Raw genomic sequence first — 18,628 nt, 5'->3', positions numbered from 1 at the left:
AAATGATCATGTTATAGATCTTATGATCTTTTTTTTTTTTTTTTTGACCTTGTGATGTTTAATCAAAATGTCATAACTGGATGTTCCAGTGAAAACGGCATACTCCCTTTCTGGTAACGCATGCAGGAGCAGGACTTCTCCAATCAATTAATCCGCTAACCCAGTAGCCCCTCACTGCAGTACCTACACAAGATCCATCCAGGGGGTGGAGATGGTAGGTTTAGGGATCAGGGGGTGGAGACGGGTAGGTTTAGGGATATGGAAGGTGGGAAGAGTTGGATCTGGATCCAACCTCGCATAGTGATGACCGGTTCTGTAATGTTAATAGAAATCATACACTGTCAGAATAAAAAGGTTGTATTTTATGCATGCAACAGCCTGTCACTGGCAGTCCCATATGAAAATGAGCCATGGTTTTACTAAAGTGACCATAGTTCAACTGTAGTATTTGTAGATTTGAATCATGTGTAAACAAAAAACATATTTTAACCATGTGTAAACAAAAATATAACCTAATAAGTTACAATTAAGGCGTATTGAATGTTAAAATGTGTTTTAAACATAAAGTTAAGTGCTTATCATTACCCATTTTACTCTTAGTAATTTAATAATTTAATACATTTCGTAATTTAAAAGTTTAGTTCAGAAGTATCGAATCGGTATCGATATCGACGATACTGCCTTGAAAAATATCGGTATCGTATCGAAAACAAAATAAGTGGTATCGCCCATCCCTAGTTCTGCAGTGAGGACCATCTCCTTAAACCCCGCCTCTCGTTAACCCCGCCTTGCGTTCATCTGTCTCCATTTCTGAGTGCAACGCACATATCAAAAAATCCCATTAACAACCGAAGAATAGAATAATTTTTTCTTTTTCGACTTGAATGTGTCACAATATGAAAGGAAATATCTGGCCAAAGTTTTGTTTTATCAAGACTTAAAATCCCTGATTTTGCCATTTTTATTAAACATCAATTGAAAAATAGCATAAGATATGCAGTTAAAAATAATTATAAGTTTCATAACTAAGTTAATTTTTTAACTAAAATATATGTCAGCATGCAGTGCAAACAAGACGAAGAATTGGACTACCTTTCTGTAAAGAAACAAAACTTTAAACAATGGATATTCTAGAATAAATGACACCATTATATTACAAAATTTTGCGATCAATATTCCCATATATCTATCAGGAGCGACGTCTGGATTTGGCGCCACCAGTAATACGTGCATACGTCATTGTGTCAGCAGACACGCCCATTACTTCCATCTTAGCCATGTGGCTATGACCACAAACGACTGCACGACCGATCCGTTTGTTTATGCATTGTGAATTATTGTGCATGTTCAGACCGCGAGCAAAATGTCCGAGTCCGTGTGCAGGTTTCAAGCCGAGGTGGCGGCCGTTATGGAGGTATTACTGAAGGTGGCCGTCGTGGAGATAACGAAAGTTTTCGAAGGACGCGCATTGGATTGCCATGGCTGCACGGTCGATAGAGAAGCTCAGATCAAAGAAAATCTGGTGTGTGTCCCTGACATCAGGGCTCATATGGAAAGTGCATTAACTAATCTCTCTGACAAGATGGTTTGTAGTGTCGGTGTGCAAGTAGGAGAGACACTGCTGTCCCACCATCAGGGTATGTTTGCGTAAACAACAGCCACTTCTCTTGCTGTGCATGTAGCTTGGTTTTACTTCCACATTTGTTGAATTCAACAGGAATGGACCGGAAGTACGGGCTATCGTATGTGGCAAGCCGTAGCATTATATATTCCTTAAAATGAACTAGTATCTATTTATGTTACTGGTATTTATTTCTTTATTATTATTATTATCATTAGTTAATAGTATATAGTGGCTGGGATAGTTTTCTTTTCCTAGTAACTGTTCATTAGATATTAGTACTTTTGTCTTCTTTTGCTATTAGTCTCTATTCCAGTGGTATTTAGTTACATTTTACTAGGTTAGAAAGTACTAGTACTTTATTACTTTAGACCGAATATTAGACCTACTGTTTTGATATTTTCAGTAACATTTCTGCATAGTGATATGCTAAATATTAGTGCAATGTAGAGAGAGTAAATACATATTGATTTGTTAGTGTGTTCATTCAAGCCAAACATATCTCTCTTGCAGTTTTTCTATCTGTATCTATTAAATTATTAATCTCTATCTATATTACGTCTATATGTGATTTGCTGATTCATGTTATGCTCTAAACTGAAATGAATAGATAAAAGTCACTGTTGGAATAAGTACTACTACAATTAAATAGTTACTTAGTTATTGAAACTGAAAATGTATTATTTAGGCTATTATTGGATTGCTTAAAATAACAAGTAACATAAAACTAAGTACTGTTTAATTTTAAGGAATAGTTGTTAATATGGTTTGCCATACTTTTAAAAGTAGTTGCAGCAGTCTGTTGACTGATATTTCAAGGTTAAAGTCCGTCTTTGCAGCAGTTTAAATTTTGCAGACCATTGCTTAGTTTTCATGCAAAAAATACAGTAATTTGTGTGTGCAACCTTTCTTAAAATGAGAAATAACTAATCATCATATTATGACATTTTTTATAATCAAAATGTTTTGGCAAGACAAAGTTTATAAACCTGTGTTTGTCTGTTTTTATTCACCTGTCCATGTAAAGCAGAGCTGGTTCTCAGACATTTGCACCTTTCAAATTCAAAATTTTGAATGATTTTAATTGAAAGGGCAATGTGCTCTTAAAACCCTAAATAATGTGCTTTAAGAAAGCCAGCAGCACTCATTTGCACAGACCAGTTTTCTCATGTTTCTGAATTGTAATATGTATTGTGTTCTTTCCCACCCCCACACCCTATTCAGATCAGTGCGTGTCCACTGAGAGAGACAAGATTGGTCTGCAGGAATCCAGAGGAGAGGAGGGGCTTTCTCCCTCTGAAACTCTCTGTAAGGAGTCTCCAGAAGCTGTGGATTTACAATGCATGGTTGACCTTCCATGCACCATCTTCAAAGAAACTGTAGGTGGCGCTGATTTTGAACTTTCTCTTAGATTTGTCAACTGAATGAAATTTTTTACTTGGATGAAATAATATTCATTACATATTTTAAAGACAATTTTCATTTCAAACTTGAAATTTAAGATTATATATATCAGTAATTTAACAACACATTTGCATGTTCACAGTTCTTTGGTGTCGTTTATGACATGGAAGAAAATGGATAAAACATTTTGATCTTTTTTAGTGTTTTATTTGGACTTTGTAGCTGGACTTTAAAGTGGACTCAAACATCAGTCCACATTACATTCATAATTGTGTTTTAGAATCAAATTTAGTAATAATAATAATAATTATTATTATTATTATTGTAATTGTAATTCTAATTATACAAATGACCACAGAAATATATTACTATTGAAAGTTACTGTGAAATAAATGGCTATTTCATAATAATTATAATAATTTATTTTACACTACAAATTTCAATACTAACATTTATGTCTTAAATTCTTCACTTTCAAATGTTCAAAGCCTCAAGCTATTTAAGATTTCAAATCCTCATGCTTTTATTTTGGCAGAATGTTAGGAATTATGTTGGGAGTGTGAAAATAAAGTAAACCTAGTGCACATTGCATTCCCAAATGTACATTAAACTTGCAGAACATGCAGAGATTGAGCTCGCTGCATTTAGTTTGAATTTGAGAACATTGGATTACGATTTGCGCTTTGCTCTGAAACAAGCAGCACATAAGACCATACAGTTATTTAAATCACAGACTTTAATTTGATAATTGTTAAAGCTATATTGCAGTTGTTGTGCAACCAAATTCATTTATTTTTGTTTTATATTGGATATCATTTATTAGAAGCTTTTCATCATCTCATGAACCCCCTGCAGTTCCCTCACGAAGCCCCATTTAGGAACCATGACTTAAGAGTACAAATTGGTTAATATAAATGAAAAAGCTAAATGTTGCACTAAAAAGATCACAACATTTGTAATATGTTAATTTTGCAATTTCTGCTGCTTTTCACTACTGACCAAGTCATGTGTATTATTTACTGTTTTAGGGGATTGGCAGAGAAGACGGCTTAATGCATGAAGCCCAATGGACAGATGCCTTAAAGAAGCCTGGGACAATTCAGGAAAATGGTATGAAGAAACCAGACTTGGTTTCAATTCATAATCATTGGCTTGATTCATAATCATTTATATTTTAAAATATAAATATGAAAAATGTTTGTTACTGTTCAAAGCTAACCAACTATACTAAACTACGTGAGTTAAATGCATAAATTGTAGTTTTTCTTTCTAATATATCCAGAACTAAACCCTTTGATGCTCCAATAATTTAACGTCTTATTTTCAAAAAAAAAAAAAGACACACAAATAAAGAAAATTTAAAACTTTTGTGAGAATAAAATATCACCCCCCTTTTTTTTCTTTTTAGGTCTTCAGGAATCCTCTTCACACTCTGTAGTAGACCCAGAGTCTCATCCGTTCAACTCTGTTTTAGGTAGCATTCCCAGTGCAGACCTTTCCACAGATAGTATGAGCCAGTGGGACCTTGGCCTTATGGAAGTCAGTTCTTTGCCGTCTGTTGAAAAGTCACCTCTCATAGAACCTCCTCATTCCAGCAAAACCCCAGCGGAGGCCACTGAACTCAGCCAGGCATCAGGTAATAGTACTGCGAATGCGAAGAAGGTGCGTTTACAGCTGAGCCAAACGCCGTTCGATTGCAAACTGTTACGGCCATGCTCTGTGCAACTTGTTAACCTCCTGATGCTGTCCAGTGTGCAGAGGGTAAACGGTTCCAACAGAAAATGCTTTTCCACACCCAAAGACCTGCGAACCCATCAGCGTGTCCATACAGGACGTCGGCTGTGCTGCTTTAAAGAGTGCGGGAACGGCATTTGGCGCCTGCAGGGTGTCCTCACACACGGAAATGCTTATGCCTGCAAGATCTGTGGCAAGAAGTTCAAACGCAAGAAGATCCTGAAGCGTCACGAACGATTTCATACAGGTGAAAAACCGTATTCGTGCAGGAGGTGTAAAAAGACATTTGCCCTGCGGAAAAGCCTGCGAAGACACGAACGCTTCCACACTGGAGAGAGACCACACGTCTGCCCGCACTGCAGGAAAGGCTTCCGTCTCAAAAACAATCTGAAGGCTCATCTGCGCTTTCACACAGGTGAAAAGCCCTTCACTTGCAACCTGTGCTCAAAGGGTTTTAGGATCTACAAGAACCTTGAGAAACACAGGCTCTCTCACACGGCGCCGGTTAGCTTTCGAACTCTTCAGTAACCAACAAACATTGTGTGTGACCTAAACCAAACACCATATTTCTACCTCACATCAGAACCACTGTATCCAACCGGTAAATATAGCACACAATGGCAGTAAGAACGTCAGGGTGATTTGTTTTGCGTTCACTTTTTCTCTGTGATAGCATGTTGTAAATGTTTTTGTCGTGTTGCGCAGAAGTGTTTCTGGACAGTTTTCTTCTATTGTAATCTTTGCCCCTGACTGCATCTGTACTAATACTATACAAACTTTTATTCTTCATTAGGTTCTTGCCCCTAAGTGTAACACACCCAGGGCATTAGAGGGTGCAGTCATGCAGTCCAACGCAAGTAGGCTTGACTGATTCTTGCTTGATGTAAATAATAAAATCATAGTTCTAGGATGCTTCTAAACTTTTTGTTTTTTAAAGAATGACTTTATCTTCTGTCATAACTGTTTTAACAATCTAAATCTTTAAACATGCTTGTCTGAACCCATTCAAGTGGGTTAATGTGTGTTTGAACACTGGAGATGATTGGATGCTGCAGGATTCACAGGGCCTTGTAATCATTTTTAAAGCGATTTGTACTTTACATGTTTTTTTAAAACGTCACTATTTCTTAGCACGCTTTGTTCACTTTAAGCTTATTTTAAGAAAAGCTAAAAAAAATTTTTGTTAGTAACACTACTGCTCACATTTTCCCATTATAATATCTTCTACATGTACTTTCTTGCATTTAATGTGTGATCATTATTTGGAGCAAGCAAACATTTCACTTTAAATCTTAAATTACCAGAGATTTTTTTTAATAAACGTGAATCTTTGTTTTATTCTTTGTTTTTAACCAGCTGTGCTCTGTCAATCACATGTTTTTAGTTTGATATAAAAAAACATCATGTAATAACTTCGACTTGTGAGTTTATAACCTACAAAAGAAATGGTTTCACTATACCTGTTTTCCGTTCCTCATAGCCACTGACAAAATTCAGTTTCTTTTTGAATAAACAATAACCTTGTATCTTTGTTTACTGGGCTGATTTTATTTATTTTTTTAATCGAGACCAGTATGGAAATTGATCTGTCAATTGAGAAAGTTTACTGAAGAAAAACTGTTCCACAATTCTAGTGACAAAGGTTTAAGCTAGCAAATTTGAGAATGATTCCAAATGAAACTTTGCGAGTCTTTCCAGAAGTGATGCAACTGCATTTAAGGACAAATCACCTTGGGATCTTTAAAGGAACAAATACTTTTTCATGCAGCATTCAAAGTAACCTTGCACTCGAAGTGATTATCAAGATCAGGGTTCCTAAACTGGGGTTTGTGAAGAATATTGATGAAAAGCTAATTAAATTATATTTTTAATAAAATAAAAGTTATTTAAAATAAGCATAATAAAACACTAAAAAAAATAGGAAATATTTTGTTACTTGCATTTTGTTTAATGGTCATGTGACCATTAACTGAAAATTATAAAACTATAAACTTGTTAGTTCAAAGGGAACAAAAGGTCTGTGAATCATTTAACACAAAAAATATGCTTTGTGACTGAAAATAAAACGCGAGTCTTCTGACTGAAAATGGAGCACTTTTATTTTTTTACAGATTCAAAATATTCATTCTACTATATTGGCTCCTATGCTATATTTGATCAGAATACATGTTTTGAATAGTCACCAATAGACAAAGACACTTTTATAGTGCACTGAAAAACCACTACAAACAAAGTTGTCTGTTAGCAATGACTTCAGAAACTTAGTCCATTTTGGCGGCCTTTTATTAATACTTGAATAATTTCTGTAACACAATCTAAAAAAAAAAACAACTAAGGCAAAAAGATTTGACATGATAGCACTTCTGAACACTGATCTAAGATACTGTCAGTACAACATGAGAAAATTGCATTAAACAAAACAGAGAATTGCAGAATGATTGCATTACTTGAGGTTCACTAATACTCATTTTTCATCATAATCACAACTATTGCATTTGAAAATTGCTTTAAATCAAATCACTAGTAACGTACATAAAAAATAAATCTCTGGTCCAAATAAAGTACAATAATCACGTAGGTCCTTTTCTGTTTCAATGTGGAAACCAAACAAGTTGGGTTTTGCAGTACATTCATTAATATCTCCAACAGTTGTAACAAAGACATTTTCAATTTATAACTGATTTTTCCACTACTTTTTTCATGCCTTAGCTATTTACAACAAAACACTAAACCTTCACTCGTAAATCCAGTAAAATTCTGTTGTGTTCTCTAATAAAAGACACATCCAGGCATGTTAAGACCCAGAAACAGGAGGATTTTCATTTATTTGACGGTGGCTGAGTTCTGGCTCTTGATTGAACACCAGGCCATGAAAATATCCCTGTCAAGAGAGTAAACAGTGACACTAGCATGGGAATCTGACCGTACAAAAATCACCTTACAAATAAAAAAATTAAACATGAACACAAAAAACAAACCTGCAGTGTGTGGCCACACATTCATTGCTGCAATACTCCTTATCCCAGTCTCGACTCTCCACAGCAGGGTTTGTACACCCAGCACGGACACAGAGATTTGCAGGAGCTGAAGAGGAGGCCTCAGGAGCAATGCTTACCTCCATCTCCATCTGAAAAAGAAGGGATAAAACATCTCTGAAGAACTCTTTGCGGTGTGCATAACTTGTGTTTGATCTTTAAATCGTTTCCTGTATGGCTGTTACTGATAAGTTCAATTACAATAGCTCTGTTAATGGTAAATGGATAGTCACCCAAAAATAAAAACTCTGTCATCATTTACTCAAACGGCTTCGGTTCCCATTGACTTTCATTGTATTTTTGGTTCATACAATGGAAGTGGGAACCAAAACTGTTTGGTGACCATTGTTCTTCAAAATATTTTATATTCCAAAGAAGAAAATAGTTTTGCAGAGGTGTTACAGGGGTCACACAGGGGTAACTTCCTGATTAAGTACCATAGTATTGTTGATCGTTAAAGGCACAATATGTAATTTTTCACCGCTAGAGGGCGCGTATTCAAAATAAACAAAGAAGCAAAGGCGTAGTTTGATGACGCCGTGACTGAGGCCCTGTCCACACGGAGATGCGTTTAGCTGTATACGCATACATTTTGTATCGTATAGGCATTTCGTCCACATGGATCCGGCGTTTTGGGAGAGTGAAACCGATATTTTTTGAAACCGGGTCCCAGAGTGGATAAATCTGAAAATGCCGCCCTTGTGTTTTCGTGTGGACAGCGAATCCGTATAATTTCTGAAACGATGACGTCATCAGCCCACGTCTCGCCCCTAGTCAGACACCGCTACGTCAAGTAACAGCCACAAAAACATGAACAAACACTGAACGATTGTCTTTTTATTAACTTTTATTAAAGTTATTAATTCATTTATTAACTAATGGACAGAGGGAGGAGTGGAAGGAGTGCTATCCTCCACCTCAGTAGATGACTGATGAGAAACAAAGAAAAGAAAGAAAGAAATAAGACTAGAAATCAAAAACTCACAGAGGAAGAACCAGAAACAATTCACTCACTTTGGAGAGCTGATTTACTCTGTAGGCTGCTAATGCTTTCAGATACTCTTTCTTGGCTGCCTCTGTTTTCCTCTTGTAAACCTGAAATATTAATAAAAACGGCATTTAATTATGGGAATCATACATTTCCAGATACAATTCCTTCTTTCAAAACTTCTAAAGAATACATATTTGGAAAAAGAAGATGCAATTCCATTGTCAAATTCTGAAAAAAAAAAAAAAAAAGTTAAATAATTCTTACACAGAATTTTAATGACTTTGCAGTCTTTTTTGACATAACTGCATTTCAATAATTGGCCTTAAGTATATATTAATCAATGGTGTGAGTTTGGGGTGGGACAATCTGTTTGACCGACCAATGGATGACAGTCTAAGATTTTTTTATTTTATAATTTAGTTACTGCCATTTTTGATTAATGTAATGCATATTTGATGTCAAAATCATTAATTTTCATTTCTTAAAAAAAATTACTGGCCCCAAACCTTTGAGCGGTAGTGTATATTTTAAATGGATTGCATTTTTCGCCATTGAAAAACTATGCTCCACCTGTTTTTGCTCTTCTCCAAGACTGTCCCACATGGATGCCACTATCTTTGACACCTCTCCAAATGTGGCATTAGGGTTCTGGCCTTTAATGGCTGCCTGGGTGTCTCTGAAGAACAGAGCGTAGGCTGACACTGGCTTCTGTGGTTCATTGGGATCTTTTTTCTTTTTTCCTTTTTTGCCTCCGAGTGTTGTTCCCGTGTCCACTGTAGTCAGAGGCACCATGGCCGGTTTACCGCCCACCCTCCTCACCACAGCTGGAGGAGCAGAGGAAAGCTGGGTGGAACCCGTCAAGTTGGGGATGTGCGATATGATGGCCGGAGAGGTTGAGGAGGAGTCTACCAGCATAGTTTTCTGAAACACAAATGGGGAGAGGTTACAAGATGGAAAAAGAAAGAAAATGTGCCACCAATCAAGCCCATAACTAAAAGACTCACTTGTCTGAAGTCCTCCATGTCTTCATGCTGCAACGAGCCAGCAGGGGATGGTGTGGTTGACAGCGGTTGTTCAGGAGACTTTGACACACTGGCTCCACCACCAAGGCTGAGCCCTAACTGAGCACTTAGATCTGAATGGTCTATGGTGGTGAGCTGGTTGTGTCCCAAGAGACTATGGTTCATGTCATTTATTGGAACATCGATAGTCATGGAGGAGGAACTACTGAAATGGGAGCCAACAGAATGCCCAAGATCCTTAAAAAAACAGGACAGGAAAAAAAACCTCATAATCTGGTGTGCCAATCTACAAGTTATTCCATATCTAATTACATTAACAGCTATTCAAATGCCCATTCTTACACGCTAAAAACATGAACATAAATCATCACTGATAGAAAAAGAAAAGCTTACCACACCCAGAGTTGAGCTCAGTAGTGCACTTCCCCCCGGCTGGTTAATCACACCTATACTCAGGTGCTCTATGCCCTGAGATGATGGATTCATGAAAGCAGAGGCAAAAGAGGGATCATTCCCCCCTACCACAGGATTACTGGCAAGACTATTTCCAACTCCAGAAGTACTAGAGCTCTCAGCCTGTTCGGCCAGCTCTCCGAAATGGGCCTCCACATCCTCTATGGTGAGCGCAGAATCTGGATCCAAGGAGATTGGTGGGATTTCAAACTCTTCATCACCCAGACAGGGCGTATGGAATGTTTTCTACAATAATAATAACAACAATAAAAAAATAAATAATTTAATATATAATGGTATATAACTATAAAAAAATACACAAGTAAATATAAAAATAAATTACATCAATATATATATATTTTTGTATTTCATATAATATCTGATTAATATATATATATAGAGAGAGAGAGAGAGACAGAGAGGGTGAGAGAGAGAAAGAGAGACAGACACAGTTTATAATACAGAACTTAGAATTCTAGAATTTATAATATAGACCAGTTTATTGAGTTTTTGTAGCACTACCTCAGATGACCAGTGATGACCAGGTCCACTGATGGTCAGGTATGAATCATTGCCACCTGCGAACTAATAAACAGGTTAAAATGTGTATTATTTGTACGCAAACATTTAGATCAATGGTACACTAAATGGCTGCAATACTAAAAGTATAGCCTACTTCATTAAACTGAATATATTTTACTGCACAAAGGTGCCAGATTTACCTTGTTCGCTGAATCATATCCATTGTAAGACGAGTTATCCATGAACTCAGAATCAACATGTTGACCAGTCCCGTCCGAGAGATCGGAGTAAAAATTCAAATCCATAAGTATAATACGAAGAATAAATAAATGGATAAATTAAGTCTTCTGGATTTCTTGATATCAGAGGAGCGGCCGACCTTGTAACAATCCAAGAGCAACAAATAACAAAAAATCAATAGACCAAGTAATCTAAGAAAAAATAAATGCTATTCATTGAAAGAAAAGAACCAGCACCATGTTCTCGGTATTGTCCAGCATATGGTATGTGTTGTTCGACTGAATAATGCCAATAAACCTCATTAGACGATCCAACACGCAGCGCAAATATGACCAGATTTGTTTATATAAAAACATTTATTAAGAGTAGTAGATATAGGCTTACCAATTTAGCCAGCCAGCAGCAGCTAACGTTAACTGGCTAAATGGTGCTAGTTCAGAGATATGTTACTGTTAAACCCAACATGAGGTTTCATTCATATCACAGGCCTCGCGGAGAGACTTCTGGTACATTACTTCCTATGTGTAATATCCAACGTCTCATTAAATAACACTATAAACTCTATATTCTTAATACATATTCAAACTCGATGAAGAAAATTAGCTTTAGAGTTGCACCAGCAGACATTTGCTGCAAGTGCTAAAAATGGACCGATTCGATCGGTACTCTGCTACGTTTGTCTGTTTGCATTCACAAGTCCGACTAATCGCACTCCGATCATAGATTTTACTCGTAGGCAAAAAAAAAAAATGTTTTACATACATTTTTTTTGTTTGTTGTTGAAAACATTTTACGTAGCTCAAACGTTGTTTATAATTGGTAAAAAAAAACATACGTTTAAATAACAGTTTCCTGTTTCAACTCTTCACTATGTGTTTACAACTCAATAGCCACCACATATTTTCTAGACCGCTGCTAAAATGTCACATGGCAGGCGTTACTTTTCTCAGCCATGGTCAAGGTGCACCAATCACAGTCGTTTATTATTACTGGAGAAGGAATATTTACTTTTTTTTTTTTTTTTTTTTTTTTTAGAGATTGAAGGTGTGTCCATTTTTACATAAAGAGCCCATACTCGCAAATGTACTGTTTACAATAAGACATTGCCCTGTCATTTCAATGCATCTCTAAGAAGATTCCGGTTATCTGTGGTCCCATATGCCCCCAAGAGGAAAATAACTTTTATGGCCTATTCCTATTGTGCATGACATTTTTATGTCGCCATCACATGCTTCCCATTGGTTAAAACTACACTCGTATCTAAACAGTTTATTTTACTTTTTAAAGTGAATATATGGTAATATAATTTTACGACTCTCCTTTAAGCTGTTTCCATTCCTTTAAAACATTTAATCCTGATAGATAAAATTGTAAACTGTTGTAACAGAAGTGTGTAAAATGTCTAAAATGACTCATGTCAGCTGTCCCTCAATGGTTTGTATCTCTTTTATAGAAATATTTCGAGGCATATTCACTTTGAGATACAGAGTTTAAAAGGCACCACACAACAGCTACCTATTTGTCTCATACTAAATAATGATGGTCAAATGATTTAACCACATGTTGGACAGAAAAGTCAATGGCTGAAGGCAGTAAATCAAGTGTTTTTAAGTGAGAAGCCGCAAAATATGCAGCTTTCAGGAAGATGCAAGCTTCACCAAGACAAACAAGCATTAATGTTGTTTGTTAACTTGTTATATATATTGTTGCTCTTTTGTTAGTTTTGACTGCTTTTATTGTCCTCATTTGTAAGTCACTTTGGATAAAAGCGTCTGCTAAATGACTAAATAAATAAATAAACTGTGGCAGATAACCGTGACAAATAGTCAAACCTGACTTACCTCCAGCACTGCAGAAGTCAAGAAGTGTTAACCCTGCTGCATACTGAATTTCTGGGATTTTTATTGTCTCTTGGGTCTAGCAATGTGTTAGTCAACCTTAGAGTTTAAACTATTCTAAATTGGTGATTTAATTATGTATGTGTCAACTAAATCCACAAGAAAGCAACGTTGAAACTAACTGTTATTCATTAAAACAATCATTAAAGACCATGACATTTGTTGATACCACATCCAAGTATGAAATATGAGAGACAGAATGAACTTGCTCTTCTACTCGGCCTGTATTCCAGGAAGTCAATAAAAAGGGCCTTGATTAGTCATTATTCAAATAAATACCAACATTTGATGAAATGAATTCAACAGACATCAGTTTCCACTGTAGACTGCTATTCATATTTATATCACAGAGACAGTTGGAGTCAGTTATTGAAACGGGAATAAACGCATAATTTTTGCATCATTGCAGGCATAGGACCAACTCTACTTTGTACAATACAGCCATCATCTGTCTAACATTGTTTCAGTAACTAAACCTAAACCCCAAAGCCTACCCATAACCCCCCCCCAAACATACACACACAAAAAATGATTTACATCCAACAAAAACTCAATGTTCTTCACCAGACCGAGGCACCACAATGGCTCAGCTCAGCGCATGACGATGGGTCCTCCAGCACACTGTTAAACAGTTCAGCCTGAGGGTGTGAGACAAATAGCTCCTTTCCAAGCCAATAAAGAATGAAAGGGGCTTACTGTGAGTATGTGAGACATGAAATTGATATATTTCATCCATCTGGAATTAAGATTTTGCTCAATGTGCCGAATGAGATGTAAAGAAAAAAAAAAGGCGCCTATATTTTTCCTACACAAAACAGTCAATTACAAATCCAACCCAAGAAAAAAAAATCTGTTACTCCATATTTTAAGCAATAACATCAATAATAATTATAAAAATAATGAAGGCGGAATATAATAAAATAAAAGACTGTCATGATCTCGGACTACTACATCTAACATGAGATTTGGTCAATCCTCGGAGCTTGAGGAAGAGTCTGAATTCTTCGGTGCCATGATGACATCATCCAAAATGGCCTCTCTGTCAGAGCTATCATAGCCACCTTGAGACAAACTGTCGCCTCCATCCATATCAAGAGCGCTTGGCTCTATCTTCACATCGTAGGCTGGAGTAAGGAAGTGGTGAGATGACGTGAGGTGACTGCCGTCCTCCAGGTCCTCGTCGTCCATCATGTATGCACCATCGGAAACTAATGTCTCACCTTCGCCGCCTCCCAGGAGAGGGTCTTCCGTCTGGATGGAAGGGGTGGAGAGGTAATGTCGATTCTTTTTGGGGGTTGAAGCGTGGGGGCTCAACAGTCTGTGGAATAAACTCTCAGGCAAGAAACCCTGAGATTAAAGAGAAGGATCAGACTGAATCCCACAAAAATAACCACTGACTGACCTAAAATACACTACACAATCATGATTCCCAATCATCAATGAACGGACTTTAGCTGGAAAAATTACTGTTATTGTCTTCATGCATTATTGACAAACTATTTTCCTATTTGACACTCTATAGCTGCTTTGACACAATCAGTATTGTATAAAGCACCATACAAATAAAGGTGACTTGACAACCAGGGTAGATGAGGATAATAACCATAAACATACTGAGCTAATACAGGAGACACTAACCGAGTTGCGAACAGTCTCAGACCATTCTGGTGCTACAACGTGGTCAGGATTCTCCTCCAGGTGCTCTCTCAGGCCCTGTAGTAAAGGCCCGTATATTCCACTAAACTGAAAAAAACAAAACGTATAAGACTGAGTATAAGATCAACTGCATTCAACTTCAAATATATCAAGAACAATAACTGTCCCACATAAAACACATTGTAGACTGTTGTGCATAAAATAAATATTTTATGCTCAGCAAATCATTGAAAAAAAGAAAAACTTTTCAGCAGCCATTACTTCAGTCTTCAGTGTCACATGAGCTTCAGAAACCATTCTAATATGCTGATTTGGTGTAAAAGAATTTCTTATTACCAATGTTGAAAATAGTTGTGCTGGATACTTTTTGTAGTCTAAACGGGGAAAAGTGTTAATAAAGGCTGATTTATACTTCTGCGTCGAAACTACGCCAGCCTGACGTGCACCTCTCCAGAAATGTAACAACGTGTCAATTCTACGAGGACCATAAGCGCTGTGAATGGTCTGCTACAACCCCTCCCTTTCAGGTCAAAAAAAAAAATCTGTGCATTTCCGCTTGCTAGGGGTGTGTCATATTATACCGTCCACGATAATACCGGTATACATTTTTACATGATAAAAAAACTGTCATATCGCGATATCATTGATATAGCGAAGCGATGACGTATGGCGGATATACGTTCCCTAGCGCGCAGACTGATCGGTGTATATGACAAAGTATCGCGAGAGCGATTCTAGAGCATATTCGAGCGCACACTCTTACCTTCAAAAATACGCGAGGCGCATATCTTTAGCGAAGCGGTGCGAGAGCCGCTTCTGAAACGTGCCGCGGCTCCGCTGGTGTAAACACAAGCACTGACTACAGTGGCTGCGTCGGAGCTGTAAACGCGCTGCAGACACATGCAGTGTAAATAAGGGGTAAGTCACTCTCGCGGTATTTTGACGTCATACACCAATTGGTCTTCTTCAAGTCGAACACACAGCTGCTGCTGCCACCTTATGACAATAGATTTACACTTCAAATTAGAGAGTCTGTCATCGATGACAGTAGTTCATTGGAAAAGGATGGAAAATGCCCTTCATTTTGTTTGCATTAATAAGTGCTGCTGCCTGCCAGCTGCAATCACCAATAAAACGTTGTTCCATTTTTTTTTCTTTCTATATCGTCATAAATATCGTTATCGCAAATATTCTTGAAATATCGTGATATAATTTTGAGGCTATATCGCCCCACCCCTACCGCTTGCGACATAACCATGACAAATTCTCCCTCCTGTTGTCTTGTTTCGTGCAATGGTCATACACACCAACTTCTCTCGTGTTCCGTTGTCGTCTCCTGTTTTTTTATTTTAAATAAATTATCTGTTCTTCGATATTTAACAACTCAGGCTGCAAAAGAAGTCACTTTCTATTTGCCACCATCACTGCTGCAGCTTCTTCTTCGGCTTTTGCCTTGATACTGTGGGTTACACCATCAACATGCCCGTGGACACTGCATACTAACGGTCTGCATGTGTAATTGCACGTTGACGAAGACAATGATGCAGAAGTATAAATGAAAACCGACGCATAACCTACGGCGTAGGTCCGACGCAGAAGTATAAATCAGCCTTTATGGCAGAACTGCCAAATGTCTTCTCTCACCTTCTTTCCTGTCCTTGTGTCTATAACCTTCACTCTCTCACTGCCAGTAAGTGCTGCTCCTTTCTCTACCCTCTTCCTCCTCCTCTTCTTTTTGGTCTGGTTCACCAGTAACTGCAACAAAGAAAGGGACATTTTTAGCTGTGTCGGTCCAAGAAGAACTCAGAGAAGACAGTTCAACCTGAGTTTCGCACTTACTTCTAACATGTCTCCCTCCACTTCATAATCTGGGTTTTCTTTGAGCCAGTTAGGAAGGTCCCTTCTACGGGGAGCATGGAGAACCCCTTCGGCATCTACCAGCTAAATGTCAGAAAACAAACACATTATACAGCTGGAAATACCTAAAATGCATCAATGTAAACTGAAAGGTTACTTTTTCCTTAAAACGGAGTTGGGCAAATTTATGAAACTGCATTTCTGTACCTCGTGGTCCTTTCTCTTTTTGCGTGCACTCCCTTCACCATTTGGCATGAGAGTCTGCTTAGAAAATGTCAACTTCAGCCCCTCCTCCTAAAGCAAATGAAACAAACGCAAAAATGAAACAAAGCAGAAGCATAAAAGACAGTTTAAGTTCATAAATGTCTGAACACCACCTCACCTTTAGGAGTTTTACTGTAAACTCTGATTCTTGGCCTTCAAGAGCTTCTGCAGACAGGGCACTGTTGCTTTTGCGTGCCATTCGGGGGTAATCTAGGCCATCTCCGAGGTCATGCTCTTCAGATGTAGCATTGAGCTGCATGTCAGAGACGTAGCGTCGACCTGACGGCCAGTGCCCCATTAGAACCAGCGAACAGAGGTTGTCTATTCGGTTTATCAACACACGGTCTTTGGGCCAATCAACTCTCAGAGGGTCAGTGAGGGACTCGGGTGGGGCGCCTTCTTGAGATGGTGTGAATGAGAGCATGCTGTTTTCTTCATCACCATCACACATCTTAAGAGCTGCTGCTAAGAGATCAGAATCATTCTAGTAACAAATCACATTCAAATCAACCCAAATTAACTCCGTTAACCATTACACCAAAGAACAAAAGTAAAAACATTATGCTCAGTGAACATCAGAATGATTAAGAAAATAAAAAATAGCTCATTTATTTTTATGTTCAATGGAAGACAAGGTCATACAGGATTGACATTTTGAAAATTTTGATTTTTGGGTGAACTAATCCTAACTCAACTCCGAACTAACTCAAGTAACAGAAACAATGTAAGAAAGTCAGTTCAAACTTCAAACTCAATGAATTATAACGAAATGGAATCAAAAATCTGATTCAGCAAATGTTAAAGTCCCTATGTGGCACTTTTCAAGCATTCAAATGATTCAGTTAAAATACAAAAATGATAAACATTTCAGTAAGATTATTATTTATACAGAAATTGTGCTATTTTTCGTCAGGATTGTTTGAAACAATTTGAAATAAATCTTTTGTAACATTATAAAAGTCTTTGTTACTTTTGATCAATTGAATGTATCCTTGCTAAATAAAAGTAATAATTTCCCTTAATAAATAAAAAATGTTGCTGTTTATTACCATGTATTGTTATTTTGGTACCAATAAACAGAAATTCTAAATAGCATCATTGTTTCTGGTGTGTATATAATGAAAGAATTTGCACAAAAATGCCTTGATTAATCAACATTTATTTTACTGTATTTTACTTGATTCAACATTTTGAGTTTAACTAGCAACAATGATTTGGCTGGATTGAAGAAAAGTCATTTCAGAGCAAACAGCTATAACATGAATTTTGAGTTGCATACTGAACACCTTAATGTTAAAACAATGAAAAAAAAGAATAGGGATGTAACGATTCACCGCAAGCCAGTTGAAAATCGATACTAATATGTGACGATTCAAATCGGTTGAGATGTTAAATGAATCGTGATACAGTTGGGGGTAGGAGTTTATATGAATGTATCTCTGAGGGGAACTGACTTGTCTTTAGAAAAGTTTAGATTATATTTTCTTTTCATCTCGTCTCTGTATAATAGGGATGGGAAGCTTCCCCGATTCGCTCGGTGCATCGGTAAAAAAAAGTTAGGAATGCATCGGTTTAAAAAGTGTGCATCGGCTACAAGTTGTCATTTAAATCGCGATGCATCGTTTCTAACATATTCGCATCGGTAAAAAATGATTTATTTACATATAATTACTAGTGGATGCGCTATGCAATAATTCTGAGTAAAATATACATTTTGCTAAAAAAAAATTGTTTTTGGACATTAAAAGTGACATTTGTAGAATTTTAAACCTACATATAAAGTGTAATTTTATGCTAGCAGTAACTGTAAGTGGACTATTGTAATAGGTAAATCAAATGTAAGCTAGTAGGCCACAGTATTAATTACTAAGCTCAAATGAGTTAATGTGTGTTTCTTATAGCAGTTAAAATGTAGTCATTTTCTTTATTAT

The 18,628-nt window shown here is 37.0% G+C and overlaps 3 protein-coding genes across 5 annotated transcripts in view; 1 reads left to right on the top strand and 2 right to left on the bottom strand.

Annotated features, from left to right (window-relative positions):
• The first annotated feature begins 1,234 nt into the window (after positions 1–1,234).
• LOC107706321 (Krueppel-related zinc finger protein 1-like) lies at positions 1,235–6,018 on the top strand. Its single transcript, XM_016509985.1, has 4 exons — positions 1,235–1,637; positions 2,846–3,000; positions 4,054–4,135; positions 4,434–6,018. Exons 1-4 carry the CDS (start codon positions 1,364–1,366, stop codon positions 5,285–5,287), a joined length of 1,365 nt encoding a protein of 454 aa, XP_016365471.1. The 5' UTR covers positions 1,235–1,363; the 3' UTR covers positions 5,288–6,018.
• A 1,008-nt stretch (positions 6,019–7,026) lies between these two features.
• Positions 7,027–11,732, bottom strand: LOC107706289 (TOX high mobility group box family member 4-like). The gene is made up of 10 exons (XM_016509966.1): positions 10,983–11,732; positions 10,783–10,845; positions 10,201–10,506; positions 9,790–10,044; positions 9,356–9,706; positions 8,809–8,889; positions 8,671–8,723; positions 8,575–8,578; positions 7,738–7,886; positions 7,027–7,640 (listed from the first exon to the last, which is right to left on the bottom strand). The coding sequence occupies exons 1-10, from the start codon at positions 11,085–11,087 to the stop codon at positions 7,583–7,585; spliced, it is 1,425 nt and encodes a 474-aa protein (XP_016365452.1). The 5' UTR covers positions 11,088–11,732; the 3' UTR covers positions 7,027–7,582.
• A 1,501-nt stretch (positions 11,733–13,233) lies between these two features.
• Positions 13,234–18,628, bottom strand: part of LOC107706352 (chromodomain-helicase-DNA-binding protein 8-like) — a 31,440-nt gene continuing 26,045 nt past the window's right edge. For 2 of the 3 annotated variants that reach the window (XM_016510032.1, XM_016510033.1), the window contains 6 exons: positions 16,816–17,162; positions 16,641–16,727; positions 16,416–16,517; positions 16,221–16,331; positions 14,559–14,663; positions 13,234–14,267 (listed from right to left, as the gene is read on the bottom strand). In XM_016510032.1, the coding sequence (XP_016365518.1) occupies positions 13,890–14,267; positions 14,559–14,663; positions 16,221–16,331; positions 16,416–16,517; positions 16,641–16,727; positions 16,816–17,162 (1,130 nt within the window). In that variant the 3' untranslated portion in view covers positions 13,234–13,889. The remainder of the gene's footprint in view (positions 14,268–14,558; positions 14,664–16,220; positions 16,332–16,415; positions 16,518–16,640; positions 16,728–16,815; positions 17,163–18,628) is intronic. The other variant, XM_016510034.1, reaches the window with a different exon arrangement.

This window comes from Sinocyclocheilus rhinocerous, unplaced genomic scaffold (assembly GCF_001515625.1).
Source record: "Sinocyclocheilus rhinocerous isolate Xijiao unplaced genomic scaffold, SAMN03320098_v1.1 scaffold444, whole genome shotgun sequence".
In the NCBI taxonomy this organism is placed as follows: Eukaryota; Metazoa; Chordata; class Actinopteri; order Cypriniformes; family Cyprinidae; genus Sinocyclocheilus; species Sinocyclocheilus rhinocerous.
This window is presented reverse-complemented; position numbering and strand designations above follow the sequence as displayed.

Bases quoted from the DNA above. Each gene is read 5' to 3' on its own strand.
- LOC107706321 (XM_016509985.1), top strand. From the start codon at position 1,364: ATGTCCGAGTCCGTGTGCAGGTTTCAAGCCGAGGTGGCGGCCGTTATG. The intron at 3,001-4,053 runs GTAGGTGGCGCT...TTACTGTTTTAG, and splicing joins GCACCATCTTCAAAGAAACT to GGGATTGGCAGAGAAGACGG. The intron at 4,136-4,433 runs GTATGAAGAAAC...TTTTCTTTTTAG, and splicing joins TGGGACAATTCAGGAAAATG to GTCTTCAGGAATCCTCTTCA.
- LOC107706289 (XM_016509966.1), bottom strand. From the start codon at position 11,087: ATGGATTTGAATTTTTACTCCGATCTCTCGGACGGGACTGGTCAACAT. The intron at 9,707-9,789 runs GTGAGTCTTTTA...TTTGTGTTTCAG, and splicing joins ACATGGAGGACTTCAGACAA to AAAACTATGCTGGTAGACTC. The intron at 8,724-8,808 runs GTGAGTGAATTG...GTTTCTCATCAG, and splicing joins GAGTAAATCAGCTCTCCAAA to TCATCTACTGAGGTGGAGGA.